At 44.4% G+C, this 27,074-nt stretch overlaps 3 protein-coding genes across 4 annotated transcripts; all 3 read right to left on the bottom strand.

Annotated features, from left to right (window-relative positions):
* Positions 1-708: 708 nt before the first annotated feature.
* LOC136526480 (probable leucine-rich repeat receptor-like protein kinase At1g35710) lies at positions 709-2,028 on the bottom strand. The gene has a single exon (XM_066519139.1). The coding sequence runs from the start codon at positions 2,026-2,028 to the stop codon at positions 709-711; it is 1,320 nt and encodes a 439-aa protein (XP_066375236.1).
* A 13,259-nt stretch (positions 2,029-15,287) lies between these two features.
* LOC136525155 (receptor kinase-like protein Xa21) lies at positions 15,288-19,264 on the bottom strand. Its single transcript, XM_066518156.1, has 2 exons — positions 16,204-19,264; positions 15,288-15,692 (listed from the first exon to the last, which is right to left on the bottom strand). Exons 1-2 carry the CDS (start codon positions 19,232-19,234, stop codon positions 15,328-15,330), a joined length of 3,396 nt encoding a protein of 1,131 aa, XP_066374253.1. The 5' UTR covers positions 19,235-19,264; the 3' UTR covers positions 15,288-15,327.
* Positions 19,265-20,456: 1,192 nt separating this feature from the next.
* On the bottom strand, positions 20,457-27,074 carry LOC136527803 (zinc finger CCCH domain-containing protein 45-like). Of its 2 annotated transcripts, XM_066520648.1 has the most exons (7): positions 26,691-27,074; positions 25,846-26,229; positions 24,743-24,905; positions 24,503-24,613; positions 23,037-23,105; positions 22,388-22,474; positions 20,457-21,641 (listed from the first exon to the last, which is right to left on the bottom strand). In XM_066520648.1, the coding sequence occupies exons 1-7, from the start codon at positions 27,041-27,043 to the stop codon at positions 20,871-20,873; spliced, it is 1,938 nt and encodes a 645-aa protein (XP_066376745.1). In that variant the 5' UTR covers positions 27,044-27,074; the 3' UTR covers positions 20,457-20,870. The 2 variants fall into 2 exon arrangements, with proteins under 2 accessions (XP_066376745.1, XP_066376746.1); XM_066520649.1 differs by lacking the exon at positions 23,037-23,105.

Raw genomic sequence — 27,074 nt, 5'->3', positions numbered from 1 at the left:
CGTTGATCATTTTGAGTTATGGAAATTGATCTACACACTCTATTACATGCATTAACACATAAACATGATGCTCATGACATGTTTTAGTAAATGATTTATGGTGTAACACCAAGGGTGTTACAAAGTCCATACTCTGAAACCAACAACATAATTTCTTTGTAAGAAAGTTGTTTATGGAGAATTTACTGATATATGTTCATACAATAACGTTAGTAGAAAGTTCATTTCCAAAACACTAAGTTTGCCTATTTATTTTAGTGTCTAACATAAATTTAAGAGATTTCAACTCTCCCATATATTCTTCAAATTTTAGCAATTGTTTAGCTATATTTAGATATTTAAGTAAGTAAAACACCCAAAAAGTCTTAAGTTTAGCTATAGCCTACGTTGTGGATTAATTAGAAGAGATAAAATAGAAGTATACCTAGAGCTACATAACCTAGAGCTAGTTATTTAATAAAGATAATACATTCAACTTCTTGAGTTTGCCGAGAGATGATGGAATAGTGCCTACAAGAATATTTTGACCCATATCAAGTACCTCTAGGTTGACGAGGTTCCCTATTCCTCTAGGTATTGTTCCAGTAATCTTGTTGCCTTCGATGCTAAGATACTCCATTCCTATTGACAAATTAGCAATTGAATTGGGTAGCACACCTTTGGGTTTGTTGGAAGCCAAACTTAGTTCCCTCATATTGGTACAATTGGTTAGACTAGACATGAAGCTCCAATCAGCATCGTTTGTTGCTTCGCACTTTCTGCAAGAACCACTATGGACAGGTTCATTTGATGAGTTCCCAAACACTGTGGAATTGTTCCTGATATGAAGGTGCTGGATATTTCAATTTCTTGAAGCGTGGAAGCATTGCATATGGATGATGGTAGCATGCCATGAAATTGATTGACTGCTATAACGAATATTTTGAGTTTGGATAGCTTGCTGTGCATATCGATTGGGAGAACCCCAGTCAAGTTGTTGTAATTTATTGCCAGAATTTCAAGAGAAGAGAGGTTGAACATTGACTGAGGCAAAGATCCTTCTAGCTCATTGTAGTTTAGATAAAGTCCATTGAGGGAATGGAGGTTTCCGATGGAATGGGGTATCGAACCTGAAAGTTTGTTCCTTGAGAGAGAAAGCGTTGTAAGAAGCTCAAGATTTCCTAATGATTCTGGTATTTGACCCACTAGACCGTTTTTTTGGAGGTCTATGGATACTAGTGAAGAGAGGTTTCCTAACCAAGGAGGGATGGTTCCTTCTAGCTTGTTTCCCCCCAGCTGTAGTACACTGAGAGAAGAGAGGCCTTGCAGTGGTGGGATGCTTCCTTTTAGTTCATTTTCTGGAAGACCGAGAAGGGTCAATGCTGACAGGTTTCCAAGTGAAACAGGTATTGTTCCAGTTAACTGATTGACACCTAGATATAAACTGGTGAGATTGACAATGCTGCCTATCTCTGTTGGGATTTCTCCTATCAAATTGTTATATGCTAGGGCAAGCTCTTTCAGACTCACAAGGCTTCCAATGCTAGAAGGGATTTTTCCTGTTAAGTTGTTAAATTGCAGGACGAGCTCTTTCAGACTCACAAGGCTTCCAATGCTAGAAGGGATTTGCTTGAGATTATGCAGCGAGCTGAACTCGCTTGGTATTTCACCCTCAAGCTTATTAGTATCAAGAGCAATGACAGCAAGATGACTGCAATTCGCGAGTGATGGTGGAATGTATCCTTGGATGGAGTTTACTTCAAGTATGAGAGTCTCAAGGTCGCGGAGATTACCAAGCTCTGGTGGAAGGATGTCATGGAAGTGGTTCAATGAAAGATCGAGAAGCCTCAAGTAGGTTAGGTTGCCCAGCGCCGTGGTGATGGTGCCAGCAAGGATGAGCCCGGCGAGGTTCAACGCCACCACACGGCCAAGTCGTCTTCCTTTCAAGCCGCATGCCACACCGGGCCACTGGCACATGGGAACAGACAGGTTGCCCCATTGCACCAGGGCTCCCGACGGGTCCATGCTCACGTGTGACTTGAACGACATGAGCGCAAGGTAGTCGGTGGTGTTGCTTGTGGACATAGAACCAGGAGAGCATGCAAGGAAGACGAAGGTGAGCAAGAGAAACTCTCAGAGTAGCGCCATTGCTGCCGGGGGAGCTTCGGAATTTGTTGGTGGGATGGCGGTGTTTGTTTTAGCGTAAGGCAACTCGCGGTGCTCCTGATTTATACTTGAAGGTAGCACTTGCCACTGGATCTAGCTTGAATTAATAACCAGCAGTCAAATTTCACTGACCAGATCGAGACCAAGGCCCTATTCGTTTTGCTGAAAAGTCATGGCTGAAAGTACCGTTCGCTGATTTGTTGCGAGAGAAAAACATTGTTCGTTTGCTGAAATAGTACGGCTCATAAGACAAGCGAACAGGGCCGAAGACTAGAGCAACACAAATCAGTCTTTGTCAAATGTGATGTAAGTACACAGAGTTGGCACATTAGCGTCACTCTTCCTCCAAATGGCAGCTGGTGGGAACATGACAGTCGTATATACTTCGCTTTGATAGGTTGCTCATCAGTTATCACAGTGCTACTAGATCCTGGAATCCTTCATCCTTCCAGCCGGCTGCCGGCCAAGCTTTTTCCCATGGAGATTATCGTCCTTATTATGAGTTGGAGGATCGGCTGATATTTTTAATCTGTGAGTCCTTAAGGCATGCATCATACATTGGAGATGTCCCTGACTAGCAATTCACGACGGTTTCATGTACACCGCAGGTTTAGGTAAATAACAGGTAAAGACATGCTAGGAACAGATGCCACTACTGACACACATGCAACCAAACTGCAACCAGCGCACTAGCTACAGAAATTATAACTAAATAAGCAATTCCATGTCAGAGATTGATTCACTGGGGCGTTGCACATATCTGAAGATCAATAACTCAATGCTCTGTTGCTTACCTGCGTGAGATGATAAGAATCTGCAGCTAGAGCTATTGTGTCCCAGCAAGAAACAGAGACAGAGAGAGCAGACAGAAACATGCTGCTGCTGCTGGCTAATACATGCAAGGATGGCTTACGGTTGCTCCAGGAATTGAAAAAGTTCAGAACCTGAACCAGTTACCTACTGCTCAGAACCGATGTAGCTTCTGCTGGATTAACAAACCTCAAAGTCTAAAAAAAACGTGAGCTTTAGCTGTCGCTGGCGACAGAACAGAGAAAAACCACAGAACAACCTTACAAGGAAATTTGACAAAAGCAACCAAAACAAATGTCTGGCCTGTTCGTCACCCTCGGTCGCTGGGCACCATATCGCATACATACACCTACACATCATGAGCCAAGGGACATATTCCTCTAAGACCTTCCGGTTAACCAAACAGTGCAAATAACTATGCACATATGCAACATGATATGCAGAACAAGTCTTCTCATATTGGAGTACTACATATGTCAATCATTTATCACACATATAGCAGAACAAGGCTTCTTATATTGGAGTAATACATGTACAACAACTTAGTCAATGCTTTTCTATACCAATAAGTGTGTAAAATTTGATCATCAAGATGCATTAAGTTTAGTCAACCAAAAATTACATACCTAGACTTGCAAATTGAACAGAGGCTTCCACAGATCCAAATTCCTTTGGCCAGCTTGAAATCTTCCACCGCATCCTGGACCTCCGCGACCTGTCAGTTACTCTATTCTCCGAATGCCCTTTGATTGATATCCAGTTTTGCCACAATCAATACGAATTGCTCCTCAACCTTCATGTTAACTTGCAAGCGCACGCGGGACACTAAGATTTTTTAACGATACCGAATGATACACACACGAGTATATGGTAGGTATGATAATGGAATTTGGACCCAAAATATACCGTTGCCATCGCAGTCAATAACCGGTTTTGAAAGGCAAGCCGAGAGAAAAAAAAATACATTTGGGTGGAGCCCGAAACCATAAGAACAACCAAGGACAGCGAGGCCTCACCGCCTCAGGCCCGTCTCCTATCACCAGGTGCTCCTAACATGCAGCAGCCCCGGCCAGGTGAAAATGTGATCACACACTGCGCCTGGGCGGTTGGTCCGGTGCCGGTGCCGGAGCCGCCGACAGACGCCCAAGAATCTGCAGATTTCTCCGTGTTCCATCCAATCTCCAGGCTAGGGGATTCTCACTCAGCTCGGATAAAGTATGTATTTGCCATTGGTACTGGAGCGCCTGCCTGAGTGCCTGCCCCTGCTGCTAACCTACGATGGCACACCTCAACTTTGCCGTGCTGCACTTTTACCCAGCTTTAGGGTGGAGCATCACTATGGTACATGATTGAATCCTACATTACATAGCTCATCCTCATGACGCTTCATGCTTCTGTGCACTTTTTTAGAAAGGCGGCAAGAGATTTGCCGGATTTTTATTAGACGAGAGAAAGAAAAACACATTAACGACTTACAAGAAAGCTACTAGAGCCGAAGCAAACCACTACCCTGGCCCCAAGACCAGGAGCCTGACAAACTACTCTCTTGAAAAACAACTTGAAAACAAGCAACATCTACTGAAACTAGAGAGGAGCAGGGAGAAGCCCAGACCCTGTTGGCGCTAACTAAAGGACCCCCAGAAGAACCACTAACACAACTACTCTTGATGAGGTCCTGAATCAGGTGTATTTGCCAACTGACATTGCATTAGCTAAGATGATTGCCTGACAGAAATGGCTCTCACCCAGCCCCCCCCCCCCCCCCCCCCCCCCCCCCCCCCCCCCCCCCCCCCCCCCGACGGCGGCGACGCGTCGCCCGCCCCATCCAGACCCCAACCCGAGCTCCCGAACCCTGATTCAGCCATCCAGCACTCAAATCCACCTTCCCCGCCAAGGATCTGCCGCCCCTGGGTAAGTTCGCAGCTCCTACTCCCCTGCTCGTGGTGTATGAGCGGCGTGAACGTCGACCAAAACACCGAATTTTTTATTTTTAGCCCTTTTACTGATAAATATTCACATTTAGACCCTTGAACGTTTTATTTTCTTTTTTTTTTGGACCCAAGGCTCAGCGCCATAACCCACGGCGCCGAGGTAACACATCTTGACGCCATAGGCCATGGCGTCAAGGTTGGAGTCGCTGGCAGCATGGACAAATGCCATGGAGCCAACGTGGCCGAGTCTCAACGCCATAGTTTCTGACGCCGAGCTCGGCGCTACGGATCTTAGCGCCGAGCTTGGACCCTATACCCCGCTCATGTCCTGGCGGTAGTAGCCATGCATCAGACACTGGCGTTTTGGCAGCTACACTCATGCACGCAACTTGACACTAGGATGCATGTCTCCTGCCTCCGTCCTTAAAAGAAGTGCATGCTTTTTCATGCCAAGGCTAAGTAGAAATCTTTCACATCCATCTATAGTTGTGTAATTTAATACATCTAGTGTTGGTATACAATTGATCAACATGAATGCGGTTGCATCAAAAGGTTTATTTAGTTAAAAAATATTGGTCAAATCATTGATCAAAAATTAAAAAAAATTGATTATTGGCATCAAAAGGTTTATTACATACTCCTTTCGTATTCAAAAATAAAGTTGTTTTGAACAAACATACTCCCTTCATATTCAAAAATAAAGTTGTTTTGAACAACATTTAGCATACTCCCTACATTTGAAGTCTAAGTGTACATGTTCACGTGCACTCTACTAGATGACAACGAAGCGTTTGCTGGTTTGGATTTGAACTTGCCACCAGAAAATGAGAAAGTTGCAAAAAACGTTCATTTTGATAGAGAAAATTTCTTATTTGGTCCTGGTTTACAGTTATCTTTCTTTCTTGGCCCTGAAACAAAATTTCTTACCTATTTGGCCTCACTCGAAATTTCGTTTTCCAATCTAGTCTTACCGTGAGATCTGTCAAAGTTTGTCGTCGTCGAGTTGTCAGTTTTTATTGAACAGACAGAAATACCCCTAACTGAACCGTGTCTCTCTTTCTCTTCTATCTCAGACCTCTCGGTCTCGTCTCTGTCCCTCGAGTCTGCTCTCTTCTGAAACAAAAAGAACCCTAACCCTAGGTACTGCGGGGCGGCGGCCAGGGCGCGCAGGCTCAACAGGCGGCTGGGCGGGCGGAGGCAAGGGCGCGCGGCGGCCTGGGCTCGAGGCGACCAGGGCGCTTGGCTTCCTGGGGTCGCGGTGGCCAGGGCGCGCGACGGCCTGGAGACAGCGGCGACCTCCACTCCTGTCGCACAGTCGCCGCCGAGGCCGCGCGTGCAGCCATCTCGCCACGGTTCGTCTTTCCCTCTACCTCCGTCCCCTCGCTGAGCTTGGTTTCTGTTCAATTTTCGCGCTCCCTTCCCCTCGCATCTGACACTCGCGACGCAACCCTCCAGAACTGAATCGCGCTCTATTGATGGGCAGCTTGCGCGTCCCGCCGCCGCCGGCGCCGCTCGTTGGAAGCACTAGGGTTGCCTTCCGTTCTGGGATTCGCTTTTCCTCCGACACAGTCCTCAAATACAGAGGTGCGCGCTTGTTGGTCTATTTTTTTTTGCTGTTGCTGCCAGCCTGCCCCTACCAGCCACGAGTTCCTAAAGGTTCGTTGGTCTTTGTTTCATAGAATCGCGCATTGCTTCCTGATTTTCAGGGTTAACTACCAGTAGCGCGATGAAGTCGTATAGGCTATTCGAGCTCAGCGACCAGTAGCAGAAGCGTTCCGTGAGTGTGAGGAGGCCGTCCGCCCAGATCCGGCTAGCGGCCGTGCGCATGGCCGCCTCGCCGGCTTAGGCCTCCGGTGAGATTTTCCTTCGCTTGCCTTGTCTGCGCATTCCTGTTCTCCTGCTCTTCTGCACTGGAATGGAATGGAATCGCATCCACAGATCTCGCGTCCTTCTTCGCTTTGCTTGCATGCAAATCCAATATGCTGCTCCTTTTTCTGTCACTTGTCACTTCCTTGCGGTATGTTTATCTAATTTGGGATCATTATAGTTACGGTGCTGATCATTACCGTTTCTTCTCTTGCTTGTTTTGGAAGTAAAAGCTCTGATTCTATGATTACATGAGAAAGTTTGCATCTTTATAGTTGGTAGTATGTTGCAGTGAGTTAATGTGGACTTAACACGATGTTCATCACACAATGCAGCTGATATCTTGCTCTGCTCTGTTACCCTTCGTTCAGGTTTCCCTCTTTTTTCCACTAACTTTTCCCGATTGTAGGTTGACCGGCTGCATTCCCGATCTCGTGTGTTTGCTCCGTCCATCGTTTTTCTTCCGCCTCTTGGTGAAGCCGGCCTGGACTTTGGCTCTCTGTGTGCCAGTGGCCTGCGACGCCAGCATGGGTTGAATGGAGCCCGACGGAGGTGCGACGCCAGCAGCTTTGATAATCTATTTAGGTTTAAGTCAGCAATTGAGCAATGTTGTCCTGGTAGTATGGTAATTATTGATCATCACACAGTTAATGAGAAAATCAGATTTAGAAGGCTATTCTTTGCTTTGAAACCTTGCATAGAGGGGTTCCTTTCTGGTTGCGGGCCATATCTAGCTATAGACAGTACATTCTTAACTGGCAAGTATAAGGGACAATTGGCTAGTGCTTCGGGTGTTGATGGCCATAATTGGTTGTATCCAGTAGCTTTTGGGGTTTTTATTCTGAAACTAATGATAACTGGATCTAGTTTATGCAATTGCTCAAAGATGCTATTGGTTCACCAAACAGTTTAGCCATATGTACTGATGCAGGGCAGGCAATCATGAATGGTGTAAAAGAGGTGTTTCCACAAGTAGAACATAGGGAATGCATGTTTCACTTAGTGACCAACTTTAAGAAGAAGTTCCATGGAAAAGTGTTTGATGACCATCTTTGGGCAGTAGCTTACTCATAGAACCCCTATGTATTTGAAAAGCATTGGCTTGCAATGGAGAAAGAAAAACCAGCCGCAACCGCATACCTAAGGAAATGCCATACTAGGTTGTGGACTAGGAGTCAGTTCTCCACTAGATCAAAGGTAGACTATGTAACCAACAACTTAGCTGAGAGCTTCAATAATTGGATTAAGGAACACAAGTCCCTGAATTTGGATGATTTCTTGGACAAGATTAGGCAATTGCTGATGACCAAATGGAACCAAAGAAGAAAAATCTCAAGGAAGCTAGATGGCTTGATTCTCCCACATATAATTAAGAAATTGAATGAATAGAGCAGGGAGTTGGAGTTGGAAGTTAAGGAATGCTCAGAGGAAGTGGGAGAAGTTACTGCATTGGGGGGTAGTTGCTTCCAGTTTGTGGTAAACTTGCTTGATAGAACATGTTCTTGTAGGCAATGGCAGGTTTCTGGAATTCCATGTAGACATGCCATAGCATTTATTACATCACTTAGCAATGCAGCTCTAGATAACTATGTGGACCCTTATTACTCTGTTGACAAATTTAGAGTAGCATATGCTCAATTAATCCCAGCTATGCCTGACAAGACTCAATGGCCTAAAGCAACACATGAATTTTTCATGTATCCTCCACTCTTAAAACCCACTTCTGGTAGGCGAAGGAACCAAAGGTTCAAAGGATGCACTGACAAGAACAAGAAAAAAAGACAGCATAAGTGTCCTATTTGTTTGGAGGTTGGGCATCACTGGCATACATGTAAAAAGGGTAATCCAGAAGACAAGAAAGCTCTAGCAGTACTGAGGTAATAAAGTCTATATATATGTTCAGTACCATAGAAGAGAAGAAATTTAAAGATAAGTGACCCTGACTTAATATTTTCACTTGTAGGGAACCAAAGAAGAAGAAGAAGAAGGCAGCATCTCAATCCAGCATTGTGCCGATGGATGATGAAACAACAACACAATCCATGTCTTTTCCACCAAGGTTAACTGAAAATCTTGTGTTCATCATTATATGAAAACATGCTTTGAATGTAACTTCATTTATATTTACCATAGCCTTAGCGTGGAACCAAAAACTAAGAAAAAAGGCAAGCGTAGCGCTTCTGAATCTGCAGGATCAGTAGGGTATGATTCTAATTTGTACAAATTTTTTGCTCAAATTTTCGATTACTAAAATCTGAATTTGTAGGAGGAGCCAAAGCATTGAGCCTGCAGCTAAGAAAAAGTCCAAACAAGGCACGACTGAATCTGCAGGATCAGCAAGGTACTGCTACTGATTTCTATTGGTTTCGTTGGCATAGCAGCTTTCTTTTCTCCAGGGAGGTAGTAGGTAGCATGAATGCAAGTCGGGTAGGTTTGATGCAGTGACATATGTCCAAGTTCCAGGCCCTGCAAAAGTCGATTGGCCACCTTACAGCTTGCCATATACATGATTTAGTGAACTACAGGCTACAGCATGGTAGAGATACATACCCCTTTGGAAACATCTGTAGCACATAGCAAGACTCACTTCAATAGGTCAATTGGCTAAGTAAGGATATGGCTGAAAAAGCACATATAGATGAATTATTACCCTATAAAATGCAAAACAAGTTGATCAAGTACACAGTAGAACCTAACAAGCCCAGCTGCCACTCCCAAGCTAACTTTTCTCCAGAAAGTGAAATGCAGTGAGCAGGCAAAAATGACAAACAACATGTTCTTGCTGATTTACTAAGATGTCAATTTTGTACACAATGAGAACATGTTTCTTATCAAATGCATGGAAATTCACATAAAAATAGCTTATGAGCAGATTTGATTTTGTCATAGTTTTTAGAGATTAATCAGTAAGCTGTTAGTTCTATACAGTATCTCTCTCCAAGTTTAACTAAAATGAATGCCCCATTACATGCATTTTTACAGGTCCAAAAAAGGCTCAAATCAACATGAACCATCTACGGAGCTTACAAGTGGTGCAGCACCAACATCTAAAACTGTGAAGGCCAAGGCTAAGACAAAGACAAAGCGGAAGAATATAGCTAAAGACATTGCAATAAAGCCACTGATACTTGATAGCCCTGCGATGGGCACAAGAAGCAAAATATGTAATCATGTTAGCCTTGCAATGAGCACAAGAAGTAAAAGGAGGCTCAGTTTGTGACTTTTATGTGACTGCAATGTCGCTTTTAATATGAACTTGATGTATGCGTCGAACTAGTGCACTGTGAAACTGATGTGTGAAAATGATGTATGTGTCGAACACTATGTTGAACTATGTGCTCTGTGTCCCTTTTGAATTTTTAGGATGATGAACTTGTTTAAATTGTGTGCTATGATCAAGTTGACATGATTTAGTATATTTTGATGGGGATCCCATTTTGATGTGATGCATTTATAGCAGTAAGTATCGTCACTCTGATTATTTCAGAGCACAGCACTTACTGCAGTTTGGTTCTCTCTTTATACTGAAAGAACTAGAGTAAATGCATACAATTGGTCCACCAACATGAGCTGGCTCACACTGTGCCGCTGCATGGAGGATCACCAAGGCAGAAGTCGGCCTCTCCTCTCGCTGGCGCACTGCGCCACTGCATGGAGGCCCTAGTCAAGAGTAGAGTACTACTAGCTAGAGTAGCATAGCATATAGGAGTATCCTAGAGTAGAGGCTCTATGACTGGCCGGTGCGTTGATTTTTTGGGAATAGGCGCCACACAGTCATGTAGGCCATGTTTCCTGCACAAAGCATATGCCAGACCTCGGTGCCAAGATCCACGGTGTCGAGCTGGCTGCCATGTCACCCCTGACTTGATGCCGATGTGCCCCCCTGAGCTAGGCGCCAAACCCTTTGACGCCGAGACATGTAAGCTCGGCGCCACTAACAATGACGCCGAGCTAAGGGTCTAGATTTTGAAAGCATACCTCCAGGGACATATTTGTGAAAAACTTTCAAAAAAAGGACCCAAAAATAAAAAAATTTGGACCAAAACACAGCAATTCCCAGCCCCAACAAGTAACCAGCAGTCCAGATCGAGCTCCATGGAGTGTAGAAGGGGAGCCGCAACAGCTAGCTTCGCCCATGGTGAGAGACATGCTTCCGTCTGCTCCTCCCTTGCCTCTCGACATTGACCTCCCCCAAACCACCGATCCACCCAAACCCACGAAAAATGCAGCCAAATCAGCCGATTCCCCGCAAGATCTAGATGCTCCTCACATTATCTACATCCCCATGGGTCAGATGAAGCCTAGGAGCCTCCGGTCAGTGAAGTGCAGCCTTCCCTTCAAGGTAAATCGACTGCAACCATGGAAACGGAAAGCACAATACAAGATCCTCCAGATTCTGATGTGGTGTCAAGTCCGCGAGAAATCGATCCGGCACTAAAGGCTCAGGTTCAGGGTTTTCTCCCAGATCTTGCCAAGGATTTGCAAACTCTCTTGCACTCAAGGCAGCGAAGGCAATCGTCCGGTCACACCACAAACCTTCAAATGGACCCAATAGTTCAAGATTTGCTCCAAAAGCACCCCAATCCACCTAACGCATCAGCCAGAGTATGAACGCCATTAACCCCAACCTACAGCAGCCCAACATCGCTCAAGAAGAGCTTCTTAGAGGTAGGCTCTCCTGTAAAGAGAAAGAAAAATGGTACTCTGAGGTGAAGGTGGCGGAGGTGGAAGAAGAAGAGAGAGCCCATTCAGCTAAACATCCCAAGGTGAATGTCAGGTCTGCGCCCAACGGCTTCACCGCAGCCTTTGCTCCAAATAAGCTGCTGCATTAGGCAATTTCAAAGCAAGCAATTATGGAAGACAGTGATGCTGGGTGGACTAAGGCTCGCCCAGATTATTGGTGGAATCAGAACACAGAGGACTCAAGTTCACAGAGAAAGGGTCACCTACCAAAATTGCGGGGCAGAGTTTGAGAACAGAGCAAGCCCAGGATACTATCGCTTACAGTTTCAGACCAGTGCACAGGCTAAGAGGAAGTCAAAGTTCTTCATTCATGTAGAAGGCAAATGCTTCAATTGCTTGTCGTCTAACCACAGAGTTGCAGATTGTAGAAGGCCAACTCGTTGCTAGCGTTGCCTAGGCGAGGGCCATAGATCGTATGCATGTTCGTAGTTTAAAAGGTCATACTATTCTAGTTCAAGGTATCAAGTGAGGTGTTGGCGATGCTTGAAGGTGGGACACAAAGCCATCTCATGTTGGGATCGCACTAGGGTGCACCATGAATCCTCTTCTCCACATCGCAGAGGAGATTGCAGCAAGGAGGGCTCCCCACCTTTTTTGTACTCTAATTTAGGAGGTTTTGTTGCAGCTTCATCCCATGAAGGCTCTCAAGGTTGTAGCACGAGAAAGATCAAGCACGTCACATTTGCAACACCTCTTACCCAAGTTTGTGAGGAACAAATAACGCCGGTGTTAGACAATAGTGACTTACTCATCAAGGGCAACATGTTTAGTGTCGAGGTACCAAAACAAAGTATTTTCAGTTGTGATCCCATGCAGTACAAGTCACTCATCCACACACCTCATGCCACCGCCCCACCTTCATTCACAACAAACAAGATCCTAGGGATGCTGAATGCGGCAATAGATCATGAGTGGATCTCACCATCGCAGGTTGACCAGTTGAACCTGATCACTGTTGTTGATTCGTCACTGGATGAGACTGTACCTAATCTCAGCTCAGGTTTTTCATCGTGGCCAATTCTCAATGATGAAGTACAGGAAATGAATCACTCTGAACAACACATCGCCACATCTTCAACTTCGGGCATCTCCACACCACCGACTCTGATTGTTGAACAAGTTGGGCCAGGGAACCTTGAAACAGAAGCGGGAGTCAATGGTGAAACTTTAAAGAGTGGACTTGCAGTGCAATCTATGCCACCAAGCAGTCTACAAATAGAGGTACCTGACAGCTTGGTTCAATCAATCAAAGAAAAATACCCTTCGTCAGATGTGACTCCAACACTTGGCATTGATGATTTCATTGTATCAATCACCAGACCACTATCTCCCCCATTGATTCAGCAACAACCTAGTTTAAATTTGGAAGCTCAAGACTCAGATGTTTTTAATGTTAGTGGTGATCTCTCCAGCTCGGCCCAACGGCCGAGTTGAGCTTTGACCTCGCGCCCTGATTGGGGGTGTCCAACCCTACATGGTTGGTGGGCCCCTGTCACACTGTGCAATAAAGAGAGGTGGGAGCCGGCGGCTCTCTTCATGAGGTTCACCATGAGCAGCCACAGTCGCCCTACCAACATAACCCTAATCTGATCTAGAGGGTGCGCAGCCAGTGACGGGAAGCTCCATTGCCTCGCCGCCATCGGACTGCGTCACCGACCGTCGGAGGGCTTGGCGGAGGAGCTGGATCCATCCATGCTGCGTGGGTAGCCGAACCGCTGCTCGCCATCGAGATGCCGATGTGCGGGTTTCGGGATCCAGGGCGCAGCCACAAAGCCGCTCGACGGCGGCGCGCTCAGCCTAGGGTGAGCGCACGCGCCGGCGAGGGGACCCGCAGCTGCACCGCCACCTTCTTCCTCCGGCTGCCACGGGCCGCCGTCGCGTCGTCGTTTCTCTGTATGCGACGCTGAGGAAGAGAAAGGAAAGAGGAGAATGGCTAGGGTTTTTCGGGGAAGAAGCGCAGTGTCCGGATTTGTATCTCCGATCCACGTGCGCAGCCGTCGGATGAGATCCGACGGTCACCGCTCACTGGACTAAAAACGGCCCAGGCGGGAAGTCGAAATCCTGGCCCAGGCCCAGGTTGCGGCCTGGGCGCGGGGAGCGCGTGCGTGCGCGAGTTGGACCTGGGCTGCGCTGGAGCTGTGCTGGGCCGCGCGCACTGGGCTGTAATGCACAGTACCATTTTTCATTTTTGTTTTATTATTTTCGGATGCATTTTTTATGAATTTTATTATGTTTTGACAGAGATTTAATCGTCAAAATGTAACAAAATTCATCAAAAACGTCTCACATCCGCACCCCCCTCTCTCTCTCTAGTTCCTCGTCATTGTTCATGTTCTAGGATCTTTTATCCCGAATAGAAAAGGTAGTACCCGCTAGATCTACGGCTAAGGTCCTATTATTTCTATCATTTAACTCTAGCACTATGCAATCTTGTCAACTCCAGCTACCCTCCTTTGTTCCTGAAGAGGGGTTCCCTGCTCGGTCACCTCGTACTCCTTTTCGCAAGCGGAACAAATCCAGTCCTCAACGCAAAAGTAGTAGACTTGCTAACAAAGCCAAAAGCAAAATTGAAAAAGGGACAATTCAAGTAGCGCAGGAGCTTTTAAGAAACTTGGTGATTTATCTCCTAAGTTGGAACCATCTGCTGCTGCTCAGTTTGAACAATTTGCACAACACTTTGTTCGTTCGCTCATTAAGGAAAATATGGAAGCCCTCGAAGCACTGGTCGAGCATGGACAACAACTAAAAAAGAAGAGGGCAACAAAGACCTACTCGAAGCAGATTATTGGCGATGGTCAAATGGCTTGAGTTCTTTTTCCTTTTAGGCGTTCCAAAAAGGTGAAGGCATCATGTGCTAAGGCGCTAAGCTGTTGCTCCCCTTCCAGTCTAGAGAAAACAAGCTAGTGGGTTAGTTGTTGTGTCTTCAGAGCAAAGGGTAGCTGGCGGGTGCTGCCTTCTACGGTCAAATTCAGTTAGCTTGTTCTTTTAGCATTAGTTACCAGAGGTCCTTAGTTTGTCTCAAGTTGTGCTATGTTTTTTCTCCTAAGTGTGTTTTGTGCATGTTGTTAGTAGAGTCAGTGTTAGAGTGAGTGAAGGCGAAGCTGGTAGTTTGGTTTTGTTTGTTTTCGACTGAGTTGTTTTTAGTGTTGCTTCGTGCACTAGAGGTTTGTTAAGTTTTAGTAGTCGGTCTTCGTGCTTGAGTTGTTGGTCGTTGTATTTCTAGTCCGGTGGTTTTTTGGCCTAGTTTCCACTCAATAAACTGGGTCGTCATCTTTTTTTGTTCTTCTTCTAATAAAAATTGCGGCCAAGCTTTTGCCGTCCTTTCTAAAAAAAAATATTGCATTAGCTCTTCCTTGCACAGCACCGCCACTTGACTAGGCTGTAGATACTTGTTCTGGAACTGTCTTCTGTTCCATTCTTTCCATATATTCCACCAAAAGTAGATAATAGTACCATCAAACCTCCTTCTCTAATCTTGGTCAATTTTGGCTCTGCACTTACGCCAGTAAGTATGCAGGGATCCCGCCATCCCAACAGTGTCAATCACCGAAAGGCCTAGCCATTGCTTTATGATGAACCAAACTTGTCTCGTGAAGACGCAGTCCTTGTACAGCAGATAGTTCTTGCCAACGTTATTGTATAATTTTCACACATACACCAAAATGTCCAAAAAGAAACTGTGGCACACTATCAGCTCTAAAATCTCAACATGCCACTACTGTCTTTGCCGCCTGTCCTAGCTTTAACCACACTGCCCATATATTCGACACAACACATAAGAAATCCTTCACACTTCAGCTAACTGACAACGACCCTTCAAGCAGAGGTGATTCTAAAACTTGTCTCTAATTGCTTGCAACTCTTTCAGAGCATCTCCGATTGACGGGCGATCTGTTGGCACCTCCTCTGAACAGCAAATCCCAACCTGCAGAATTGAAGTGATGCAGGCAATTCTCACGTTTCTCATACTGCTGGAGTTTGAGCTGATTGGTTCATCATCTTTTGTGTCTATTAGTAGCTGTTGATCTACAATAACACTGACTTTGTCTAGTAGTGCCATTTGAACATAGTTTCGAAGCCCGATGGCTCCTCCAAATTCATTGTCTGTTGGTCTTTTTCCAGTCATCATCTCCAGCAATAGTATGCCGAAGCTGTATACATCACCATGAGTGGAGACTTCATTGCCAAGTCCATACTCTGAAACCAAACATGAATCCATTTTAATGAATTTGTTTTTATGGAGAAAATTTTGATATATGTTCATACAATAACATTAGTATAAAGATGATTTCTAGACCACTAAGTGTACATATTTATTTTAGTGTCTAACTGTGGGCGTGTTTGGGACTGCGGTGGCGCTATGCGCTGCTGTATCGCGACCGCGGCCTCCAGCCCACGGCATGGAAAATGGGAGCGCTAGTTCAATCTTGTGGTTTTTTGTGCCTTGCGCGGTGAAAAGCATCAACGATACCGCAAGGTGTTTTGTGGAATTTTTTTGATTTTCACTGTGGGGTGGCTGCAGATCCGATTTAATCGGAAACAAACACGCCCTACAGATTTTAGAGATTTTAGCTCGTTCACATTCTTCAAATTTTAGTTACTGTTTAGCTATATTTACATATCTAAGTAAGTAAAACACCCAAAGTACCTTAAATTTAGTTCTAGCCTACATTGTAGATTAATTAGAAGAGAGCGATTAGATGCACACCTGGAGCTGCATAACCAACTGATCCTCTCATTGATGTCCAGCCACTTGATTCATTTTTGTCTTCATGCAAGAACCGTGCTAGCCCAAAATCACCAACGTGAGCAACCATGTCACAATCCAAGAGAACATTGCTTGGCTTAAGATCACAGTGAACAATTGGCACTGGTGTATGTTTGTGTAGATAATCAAGCGAGGATGCCACATCAATTGCGATGTGTAGCCTTGCAATCAGTTCTAGTGACTTCTGTTCACCATATTCTTCCATGATATGTTGGTGTACCCATTGGTCCAAATTTCCATTTGGTAGAAACTCATAGATAAGGGCCTTGAAGTCATGGCCTTGAAAATCAATACTTGAGCAGACGGTTAATATCTTTACAAGATTTCGGTGTCGAGCACATCTCAAAGTGTTGCATTCTGCAAGAAAACTTTGAGATGCACCACGTTGCAAGAGGTTGAAAACCTTAACTGCGACAACTGCATCCTGACCATTTACTCTCATTCTACCTTTGTAGACTGATCCAAAGCTCCCTGCTCCAATGAGGTTTTCAGATGCAAAACCATTTGTTGCATCGGACAATTCAGGAAAGGAAATCCTCACGTATTGTTCACTCAAGGTGGACCTTTGTATGTTTATTGCTTTTGTCTTCTGGCTCTTTTGATGGAGTACGTATAGTACAAATACTAGTGTGACAAAAACACATGCACTGCATATGGAAACTTTCATGGCAAGTTTCTGATGTGTTTTGCTGGTGGTGTGGTTCAAGCAGGGTGGTAATTTCAGTTGACGGATACCACCACATAGGCCATCATTCCCAGTGATTAAGATTATAGTTGCATTCTCAAATACCCCATCTGTTGGAACTCCACCATGGAGTTTGTTGAACGAGAGATTCAATGATGAAATACCCATTAATCTGGCAAGGGTCTCAGGTATGGCCCCAGATAAATTATTGTAGGAAAGATCAAGCGCGAAGAGGCCCCTTAGAGTTCCTAGTGATACTGGAATTGTCCCTTGAAGGATGTTTCTAGATAAATTGAGATATACCAGACTTTGACATTCACTGATAGAGTTTGGAATCTCACTAGAAATCATATTATTAGAAAAGTCAATCTCATTGAGATTTTTTAGGTTGCCCACTTCTGATGGCAACGTCCCTGATAAGGAATTATATGCAAGATTCATGGAAAATGACAACGTTGATATGAAAAATAGTTCTTTAGGTATTGATCCGGAAAGGCTGTTGTGAGAGAGATCCAAAACTTCTAAAGGGCAGTTTTTGAGACTTGAAGGTATAGGTCCACTAAAGTCATTAACACTAAGAAGAAGTTTAGTAAGTTGAGTTAGGTTGCCTAGGGCAACAGGGATGGGACCTGACAAAGTGTTTTTTGGTATAGATAATCTTTCCAACTTCTTGAGTTTGCCGAGAGATGATGGAATGGCGCCTAGAAGAATATTTTTATCCATATCAAGTGTCTTTAGGTTGACAAGGTTCCCTATTCCTCCCGGCATTGTTCCAGTTATCTTATTGTCTTCTATGCTAAACAATTCCATTCCTATCGACAAATTAGCAATTGATTTTGGTAGCACGCCTTTGAGTTTGTTGGAATCCAAAGATATTTTTCTCATATTGCTACAATTGGTTAGACTAGCCATGAAGCCCCAATCAGCATCATTTGTTGCTTCAAACTCACTTTTTGCTAGCAACACTACGGACAGGTTCATTTGGTGAATTCCCAAGCACTGTGGAATTGTTCCAGACATGAAGGTGCTCACTATTTCAATATTTTGAAGCATGGAAGCATTGCAAATGGATGACGGGAGGTTGCCATGAAATTGATTGTCTGATATCATAAATCGTTTGAGTTTGGATAGCTTGCTGCCCGTATCAGGTGGGAAAACACCAGTCAAGTTGTTGTAATCGAGAACCAGAACTTCAAGAGAAGAGAGGTTGAACATCGAACGGGGCAATGATCCTTGTAGCTCGTTATTGTTTAGATAAAGACTGATGAGGGCATGGAGGTTTCCAATGGAATGGGGTATCGAACCTGAAAGATTGTTGTCCGTGAGAGAAAGAACTGTAAGAAGCTCAAGATTTCCTAGCGATTCTGGAATTTGACCTACGAAACCGTTAACCTGGAGATCTATGATTACTAGCGAAGAAAGGTTTCCTAACCAAGGAGGGATGGTTCCTTCTAGCTTGTTTGCTCCCAACTCAAGAACACCAAGAGACGAGAGGCCTTGCATTGGTGGAATGCTTCCTTCTAGTTGATTTAATGCAAGACTAAGAATGGTCAATGCCGAGAGGTTTCCAAGTGAAGCAGGGATTGTTCCAGATAATTGATTGGCACCTAGAGATAAACGGGTGAGATTGACAATGCTACCTATCTCTATTGGGATTTCTCCTGTCAAGTTGTTATATTGTAGGACGAACTCTTTCAGACTCACAATGCTTCCAATGCTAGAAGGGATTTTTCCTGTAAGACTATTTTCGTCTAGGTAGAGCTGCTTGAGATTTTGCAGTGAGCAGAACTCGCTTGGTAGTTCACCCTGTAACTTATTAGTATCAAGAGCGATGATGACAAGACGACTGCAATTGGCAAGTGATGGTGGAATATATCCTTGGATAGAGTTTTGACTAAGTACAAGAGTCTCAAGGTCATGGAGATTACCAAGCTCTGGTGGCAGGATCCCATGGAAGTGATTCGACGAAAGGTCGAGCTGCCTCAAGTAGGTTAGGTTGCCCAAAGCCGTGGTGATGGTGCCAGCAAGGATGAGCCCGGCGAGGTTCAACGCCACCACACGGCCAAGTCGTCTTCCTTTCAAGCCGCATGCCACACCGGGCCACTGGCACATGGGAACAGACAGGTTGCCCCATTGCACCAGGGCTCCCGACGCGTCCATGCTTACGTGTGACTTGAAAGACATGAGCGCGCCATGGTCGGTGATGTTGCTGCTTGTGGACACAGAGACAGGAGAACATGCAAGGAAGACAAAGGTGAGCAAGAGCGGCTCTCGGAGTAGAGCCATTGCTGCTGATGGAGCTCTGAATTTGGTTGTTTGTTTTAGCAAGGACTGGGATGGCTGGGCAGGGTGTGTTTGTTTTAGCAGAAGGCAACTCGTGGTACCTCTTATTTATTATATTCAAAGGTAGCACTTCCCACTAGATTCAGCTAGATCAATTTATAGTCAAAATTTTCAAAGACCAGAGACGAAAACTAGATCAATTTGATGTACACAGAGTTGGCACATTAGCGTCACTGTCCCTCCAAATGGCAGCTGGTGGGAAGAAGACGACTCGTATATACTTTGAACGAGTTCAGTAGACTTTTGGTCAGTTTCACCACAAGGGAAAGGAAGGGATCCTAAATGGATGAACAAAGAAGTCAGAAGACCTTGTTGTCGATGGCTCGATGCCGATCAAAACGACGTGAGGAAATTGGAGATATGCGTAGCGTGCATTGACGAGTCACCAAGGCAAATAAAAGCTGATAATGAAAGAAAGTAAGCAGTGGCCACTATAGTTGACGATTGCAAAAGGCACGATGGCAACTTGCCCCGGAGCCGGAGTCCGGAGATATGTTGCCCAGTGTGGACGGGAACCGGCACGAGACTGTGGACCAGGCAGAGCCGCAGAGGCTGGCATGTTTCAGACCGTTGTTGCCCCTGAGATTGCACTGTAGGAGTACAAACCAAAACTCTGAATGAAGCTCCTGTCAGCATTTCAGACCGTTTTAGCTCTGTCGGAAAGGCTAGAGCGCATGAATCCGCGAAGGATATGCAAAACAAAGAAAAAATTGGAACAGCTCTGAAAGTGAAAGTGAGCATGTTTCCACACGTGCATACGCAATGCGAGCAGGGTTGACTTGACTATGAACAAGTGGCCAAGGAGGCCTGGATGCGAGCAGGGTTGAATGATCGGCCGGTCTTTTTTAATCTTGTGAGTCCCATATATGCAACTCAGCAATCCAGGTGGTCACTTTACGCCGCTATTTTTTTTGGCAACTCATGACGGTTTGGTAATTTAAAGTGAACTAAAAACCTTTTTAAGCCTAAGCAAGAAAACAGGTATGTAGATACCTTGCAGAAGTCGTAAGGCAAGGGTAGGGGGAGCATATATAAACCCAAACAATTCAAACGTAGCACCTTCGTGCTAACCAAACAAGATGCGAGAATTAGAGTAAAAGGAAATGTGTACTGCAGGCTACGGCGACCCCATCTGGGTCTAGGCTGTCAGCGTATTTTGATGACATTTGTTTTCATATGAAAAAGACCATAAACCATTCTCATCATGTTGTACAGTACATGTGTACATTGTTGTGATGATAAGCACAGGACAACTGCACAGCTGAACAAATAGTTCGTGCCAATGTTATTCTACCAGTTTCTAACTCATGAGTCGTGATGCACCACTAGAATAATCTCAGCCTGCCACAATGTGCTTACACCTTTCCGCCTGAGCAAAATTCAACTACCAATGTCACTGCACACAGCATATGCAGTTATACATAATCCACATTTTTCACTATCTTAGTTCTAATCTCAGTTTAGAAAATAAGAGAGGCAATCTATTTTAGTCTATCTCAGCTCTGTTTCACCAGTACATCATACCTCTCTCATATCAAGTAACAACATGAATCTCAGCACTCGGTGCTCTATGGTTTTTCTATCGTTTCCTTGACCGCCTGGGAGCCGCCTCCTCTTCGCTCTCACTTTCATCGTCCCGAAGGGCACTTCTACCATACCTGTCCCCAGACTGGGCTCTGGCTCCATCTGCTCCAGAGTTTCCAGTGTTATCATGGCCCCTGCTGCCCTGGTCTGATGACGCTGTTTCGAACCTGTCCCCACGGTCACCCCCTGGCCTTCTCTGTTCCCGCTTCGCAGCACGGTTATTTGGAGGTGGTGGGGGCATGAAGGGCGCCATACCCAAGGGGTGATTAGGCCGTCCAGGCCCGCCCATTCCCATACCTCCCATCAGTGGACCACGGCCAGGGCCCATCATCATGTCAAGACCCAGAGGGAAAGGCTGAGGAGGCCTGCCGGGGAAGCCCATCCCGGGCATCGGGCCTCTAGCAAAGTCCCCAGGGAACCTTGGGCCAACAAATGGTGGGAAGCCGCGTGGCATGCCAAAAGGATCAGGCATGCCGAAACCACCGCCGAAACCAAAGCCATCACCCATCATGTTGGGAGGGAAGCCACGCCCTGCCATCATTGGCCCACGCATCATCGGCATTTGAGGCGGCCACATCATCCCCCTTCCTCTTCCCCTCCCTTGAGACTCTTGGCCGTGGCCTTCTTCTTCCTCCTCGCTTTCCTCTTCCTCATCCTCTTCATTGTCGTCAAACAACACAATATCTTGATTATCAGCTGCCTCATCAGCACTGACTCCCTTTGCTTTTTCCTCCTCTCGCTTGGCCTCTGCTGCAATTAGCATAGCCTGAACCCCCATATTCAAAAACATCAGACACAGGTAATGGGCACTTCAAATCAAACAAGTGAAAAAAAAAGAGAAAAAGGCAACATATGGTAACTAAAATAATATATATCAAGTAAACACAAGTGAACCAGGCGCTTCAACAAAAATGTACCATGCTATTTCTCTTTAAGCAAAATAGCACTAGCACAGACCAGCATGTGGAGCTGTGTGCTACTGCTTGTAGAAGAGTGTATATGCATTGTTAGTGCTTATTCCATGAAGAGAATGTAATGTGCCATTATTAAATTTTAGTCAATCTATAAAAGAAGTAGCAATTATCTCCATTAGAATAAACCTTTAGTGTAAAGAAATATTGTAAATTTCAGTGATATCTTCCACCTCTTTCTAGCACAACCCTGTTATATGAATCTTATATGCACATAAATTATGGTCATTTGCAACCATGATTTGACATTTATAAAACTAGTTTAGAGTTAAGAAACACAGCAAATGGTGTTCAAATGTGACTAGACCAAATCAGCAAATCCTATAGTGTCAGTCGTGGTTGCAATGGACTAGGTTGATATGCCTGCTAGTACGAAAACAGAAAGGTAACGGGAATGTTAAAACAAGATACAACAACAACAAAGCCAAAGTCCCAAGCAAGTTGAGGTAGGCTAGAGTTGAAACCCAACATGAGCCCCTAGTCACGGTTCAGGCACATCAATGTTAAAACAAGATAAATAGGCAATAAATGCATAACCTACCGTAAGTTCACTGTCTGGCTCCAGATAAAGCAGAGAAGCCAACTGTTCACCAATGAAAGGTTCTAGTTCCTGGCAATCTCTGCTGATCTGCATTAATCAGAAGTGAATTGAACAATTAAATCCTGAAAACTTTTTGAGAATGTAGATATATAAAAAAAAGTATATGATTTCGACAATCTAGTCAATCATCAGTGTGGGTACCACTAGATGTTACTTTTCTTTCTGGTCTACATCAATTTAGAACATCCTTCGGGCAAGATTAATTTTCCAGCTAGTGTTTTAATCATTATACAAACTGTACAAGAGGTTTAATCAACCAGACAAACATAACACAATATTATAATCTCTGGTGAAATATAGATCTAGACAATAAGGATGAACAACATATGTATGGTTTATAGTTAAAGCAAAGTCATCTCAGTCTTTCGAGGCAGGTTTGAAAATGGCTTATTCAACATTGTGATAAAGAACAATCAAGACGGAAATATATCAGAAAATATGAAACAAGACAGACCGTGAAATAGTGCTATATGTATAAGCTAAACCAATAGTTTCCACACTTTGCCATTTTATACGTATAAAAAACATAAGGCGTCATATGTCAAGGAGCCAAGGTCATTGAACACCTGAGACAAGGTGATCCACATACCTTAACAGGGAGGTTATCATTGTATGGATTGCGGAGATGATGGGTTTTCTGAAATGACAACTCACAAAGCTGCAACGCAAAAACTGTTGTAAGTATAGACATAATGATGATATTAGACAACAGGTTAAGGCTTTCATGCAAAAATAGATGGCAAGAAATATTCAATGAGAATTCTTATCAGCCATAACTTCAATTAATGATTTGGTGAATGATATAACCATGCTTGTAAACTCAACATCAATTTTATAGTCCAGTTCAAAAAAAAGGATTGAGTTAAATGCATCAGCAGCCCCAGAGGGGTGCCACTTAGGTCCACGAACTTTGAAAACGTTTGGGTCTCTAAACTTGTTAAGTGGTGCACCACACATCCCTAAACTTGTAAAACAGTGCACAGCAGGTCCATTTCTGGACCATACCGACCATTGCTGTGCACCACTTAACAAGTTTAGGGACCTAGAAATGTGTTTTCAAAGTTCGTGGACCTAAGTGACAGCCCTTGACAAGTTCAGGGGCCGCTCATGCATTTAACTCAAAAGAATTTATCAATATAAACGTGATAAGCCATATTCAATTGTATCATGTCCAGTTCATAAAAAACACAAACAGAACATAAACACAAGGCCTTTGACCTACACGCTTACAAGAACTAAAGCTACCAATGACTAGTTCATCTGTACAATGAATGAGTAGCAGGCACAAATTTTGATATGGAGAACAGCACCCAATGGAATGACACTTCAAGGCATTAATACGATAGTTTCAGCTTCTAAATAAATTGCCTGGGCCTAAAGCACATCTTAACCACAATTCCACATATCAGTCTCACTTTCTATCAATGTTTGCATGTTTGTAAACCTGAGCTTGGCTATTTTAGATGGTTTGCCCAGAGGAGAATTAAGTCCAGATTCCCTTGGGAACAGGGTCGGGGTTGCACAGATGAATATGTGGACAGAAAGGAAGATTTGCGCCGCTACTAACCAAACCAAAAGTACAACATACAAAAGTCTTCATGCACTATAACGTGAATTTATAACCATACTGTCATGGGCCAGGGCTAGACGCAACACATCAGCCAAGCTGCACGGCTTCCCCGCCCAAGCCGGGTGGCAACAGCATGAACTTATGTGATGGGTCAGTTTGTCAGTCATTAGTTGCATTAGGAATTTCCATCTGTTTGCCACAATGCCACATGGGCATTTAGAGGAGTAATGTGGTTGTGAGGAATCGAAAAAAAAGTGAAATCAATATCCATGTCAATCTATCTTCTCCTCACCCTACCCTTGTGGTGAGGCTACCGCCTGATGACAAGGTCACTCTGTTTGAGCTCAGGGCCATCTAAAACACGCCCATAATGCATAAGCTATGATTATCAGTTGTCAGCTCAAAAGTCAAAGATCCCATCATCTGGAAAGGGCTAAGCTAAGTGGAGATAAACAAACAGGGGTTAATCAGCAAGAAAACTGCACCTTAAGCCACTGCATAGAGAAGTTCCGACCATAATGCGCTGTTCCATGAGCGGATTTCCAATTTCCACCACCAATGTAGCCACCAATCCTGGAAGTCATCTTTGCACACCCCTTGAAAAGCATAACATTTAGTCTAGTAAATAAATTTAACTGAACCAATTGAAAATAGCATTTTCAAATAATAGATCAAAGACAGGCAAATACAACAGTATTCACAGCAAATATGAACCTTCAGTATACCTGGAAATTGCGAGTTCTATTAATTGAGAATATCAAAATAACATTCTCAGTGGATTCAAAAGCTTCATTGAGTTTAGCCTCGTTACTCCTCTGTGTGGCCCAAATTCCTTGCTGAACTGATATTTCCAGATTCTCGCGATTGCAACTTTTAACAATGAAGTACCTGATGTTTTACATTTACCAACTCAAGATTGGATTAGAGAACCATTATAGTACAGCACAGCTGATACCATTAAACAATTAAATGGAACTTCTGACAGAATATGCATATGTAATGGTATTACTAAAATATGGCCTAAATTACTGAATTCACTCGGCCATAGCGATAGGTACAGAAAGTAAAAAAAAAAATTGACAAAAGTAAGCAAGTAACCTGACAGAAGGTGAACCCATAGCACTGTTATTCATAAAACTAAGTAACTAACTTGCTAAGCTCCATATATATTTCAACAAGCAAGTCAAATATCTTAATACTATGTAAAACAAAAGGGATATTCTAACCCTTCTTTTTCAAGGGATTCCTCATGAAACCCAAAAAGAAGCGGAAAATGTTGATTTCCCAAGTATTGCAGCGCATGAACCAGATATATAAAAAAATAGTGAACTAAAGATGTATGAAAACCTAAAGGGTCAAGTTCCTATAACTAAAAACTGAAGTGTGTCGATATAATGGCATCTAAATTTGAAAACACTAAACAAGTAAAAATTCAGGTTAAAGTGAGTATAGTGTAAACTGCATATTGAATAATCCTGAGTATTGTCTCCACGGGCAGCAGAGGCGTGCTTAATACCCTGTGTATGATATGGCCTGGATCAGACTACAGGTCTCCAAAATTAACCATTCATGCGATGTTCACCATCTCATGTGCTCCTTTAACTTTCCATCACAAAATCGTCTATACAAACAGAGTAGTAGCTTAGCAGTACTCAACCGTGACTTGGGGCTCTTGGTGGGTTTCAACTCTAGCCTACCCCAACTTGCTTGGGACTGAAAGGCTATGTTGTTGTTGTATGAGATACGCTGTTGCAACTAAAACTAAACTATGTATGCAGTTTTCACAGTTCTAAAAGCTTTACAACATGACTAGAAACTCCACACACACCTAGACGGTCCTTGTGGAAGGGGTGTGGCGATTCTAGTGGTCTGATGGCCATTTGAAACACCTTGGGCCTGGTCATTTGTATTAGGCTTCTGCTGCTGCTGTGGTGGCTGTTGATTCAGCGTTTGTGCTTGTTGTCCGCCAGCTGGTGGAGCCGCAGCAGTAGCATTTTCTGCCGAATTTTGGTTAGGCATCCCAGAACCTTGTGGATGTTGAGGTCTCTCCCCCTGCTGATTATAATTATTATTTCTATTCTGACCATATCTGTTGAAAGAGCGCATCTGCAAAATCTTCTGAAGAACTTCCTCAACAGAAGGCGGTGGCCCAGGTAGCTTGATATGCTTGTACCGGCAGTTAGGACCATTGGGACAAAACCCCATCTTGTACCTGCAAAGTATGGAACGACATGTGACGAAAGATGGCAAGCAATCATTCTTAACTTTGAACAATGATAATACAAAGCTAATCCTGAGCAGAGTTTTACAGGTTATAGTTGTATGGCCATTTTTGTAGCAAACAAATACATTGCATTCCCAGAATATCATGTCAGTTGTAGCTTCTTTCAGTGAAATTATCAAAGTCGCTAAATTCTATAAAATTGAATCAAACCACATGTACCAACCGAAGATTAAGACTGACCCAGGGTTCGTGATCGCTATAATCTCAAACCCAAATCACCCATCAAACAACACGAATTGGGCATCTTATTACTTAGAAAAATTGCCGACGAGTTAACAAATTTCGTCAACCACAGCCACCACCAAGCTTATAAAAGCCACTCTTTCCCACCCAGACGTTAAAATCAACACGGGAACCCGAACAAGTCGGTTTGGGATCAGAGATCTCACATGTTGCACTCCTTGACGTCGTCGTACGAGTGCTTGTACGCGCAGTCGGGCTCGCGGCACTCGCCGAAGTCGCGGAAGAAGCGGCAGACAGGCATGCGGGCCTTGTCGAACTGGTGCAGGAACCCGCACGCCTCGCCCTTCATGCAGAGGCCCCGAAGCCAGTGCCGGCACACTGTCTGGCGGTAGCTCCCGCGACCTCGGCCACGCCCGTGCATACCCGGCCCATCGCCGCCTCCGCCTCCGCCCGCGCCAGGGTCGGTGGAGGACGGCACGGGCCCCCCGCCCCCGGCCGCCGGGACGGAGTCGAGCCCGCCCTCGAAGTCGAAGCTCAGTCCGCCGTCGCCGTCGTCCATGGGGAGATGTTAGGGTTTGGGATTTTTTTTT

This window comes from Miscanthus floridulus, chromosome 19 (assembly GCF_019320115.1).
Source record: "Miscanthus floridulus cultivar M001 chromosome 19, ASM1932011v1, whole genome shotgun sequence".
In the NCBI taxonomy this organism is placed as follows: Eukaryota; Viridiplantae; Streptophyta; class Magnoliopsida; order Poales; family Poaceae; genus Miscanthus; species Miscanthus floridulus.
Note: the sequence above shows the minus strand (reverse complement) of the source record. Positions and strands in the feature narration are given on the sequence as shown.

Bases quoted from the DNA above. Each gene is read 5' to 3' on its own strand.
- LOC136526480 (XM_066519139.1), bottom strand. From the start codon at position 2,028: ATGTCGTTCAAGTCACACGTGAGCATGGACCCGTCGGGAGCCCTGGTG.
- LOC136525155 (XM_066518156.1), bottom strand. From the start codon at position 19,234: ATGGCTCTACTCCGAGAGCCGCTCTTGCTCACCTTTGTCTTCCTTGCA. The intron at 15,693-16,203 runs GTGTGCATCTAA...GTTTGGTTTCAG, and splicing joins AGTTGGTTATGCAGCTCCAG to AGTATGGACTTGGCAATGAA.
- LOC136527803 (XM_066520648.1), bottom strand. From the start codon at position 27,043: ATGGACGACGGCGACGGCGGACTGAGCTTCGACTTCGAGGGCGGGCTC. The intron at 24,906-25,845 runs GTGTGTGTGGAG...GTAAAACATCAG, and splicing joins CTTCCACAAGGACCGTCTAG to GTACTTCATTGTTAAAAGTT. The intron at 22,475-23,036 runs GTATGTGGATCA...TGATTAATGCAG, and splicing joins ATGATAACCTCCCTGTTAAG to ATCAGCAGAGATTGCCAGGA.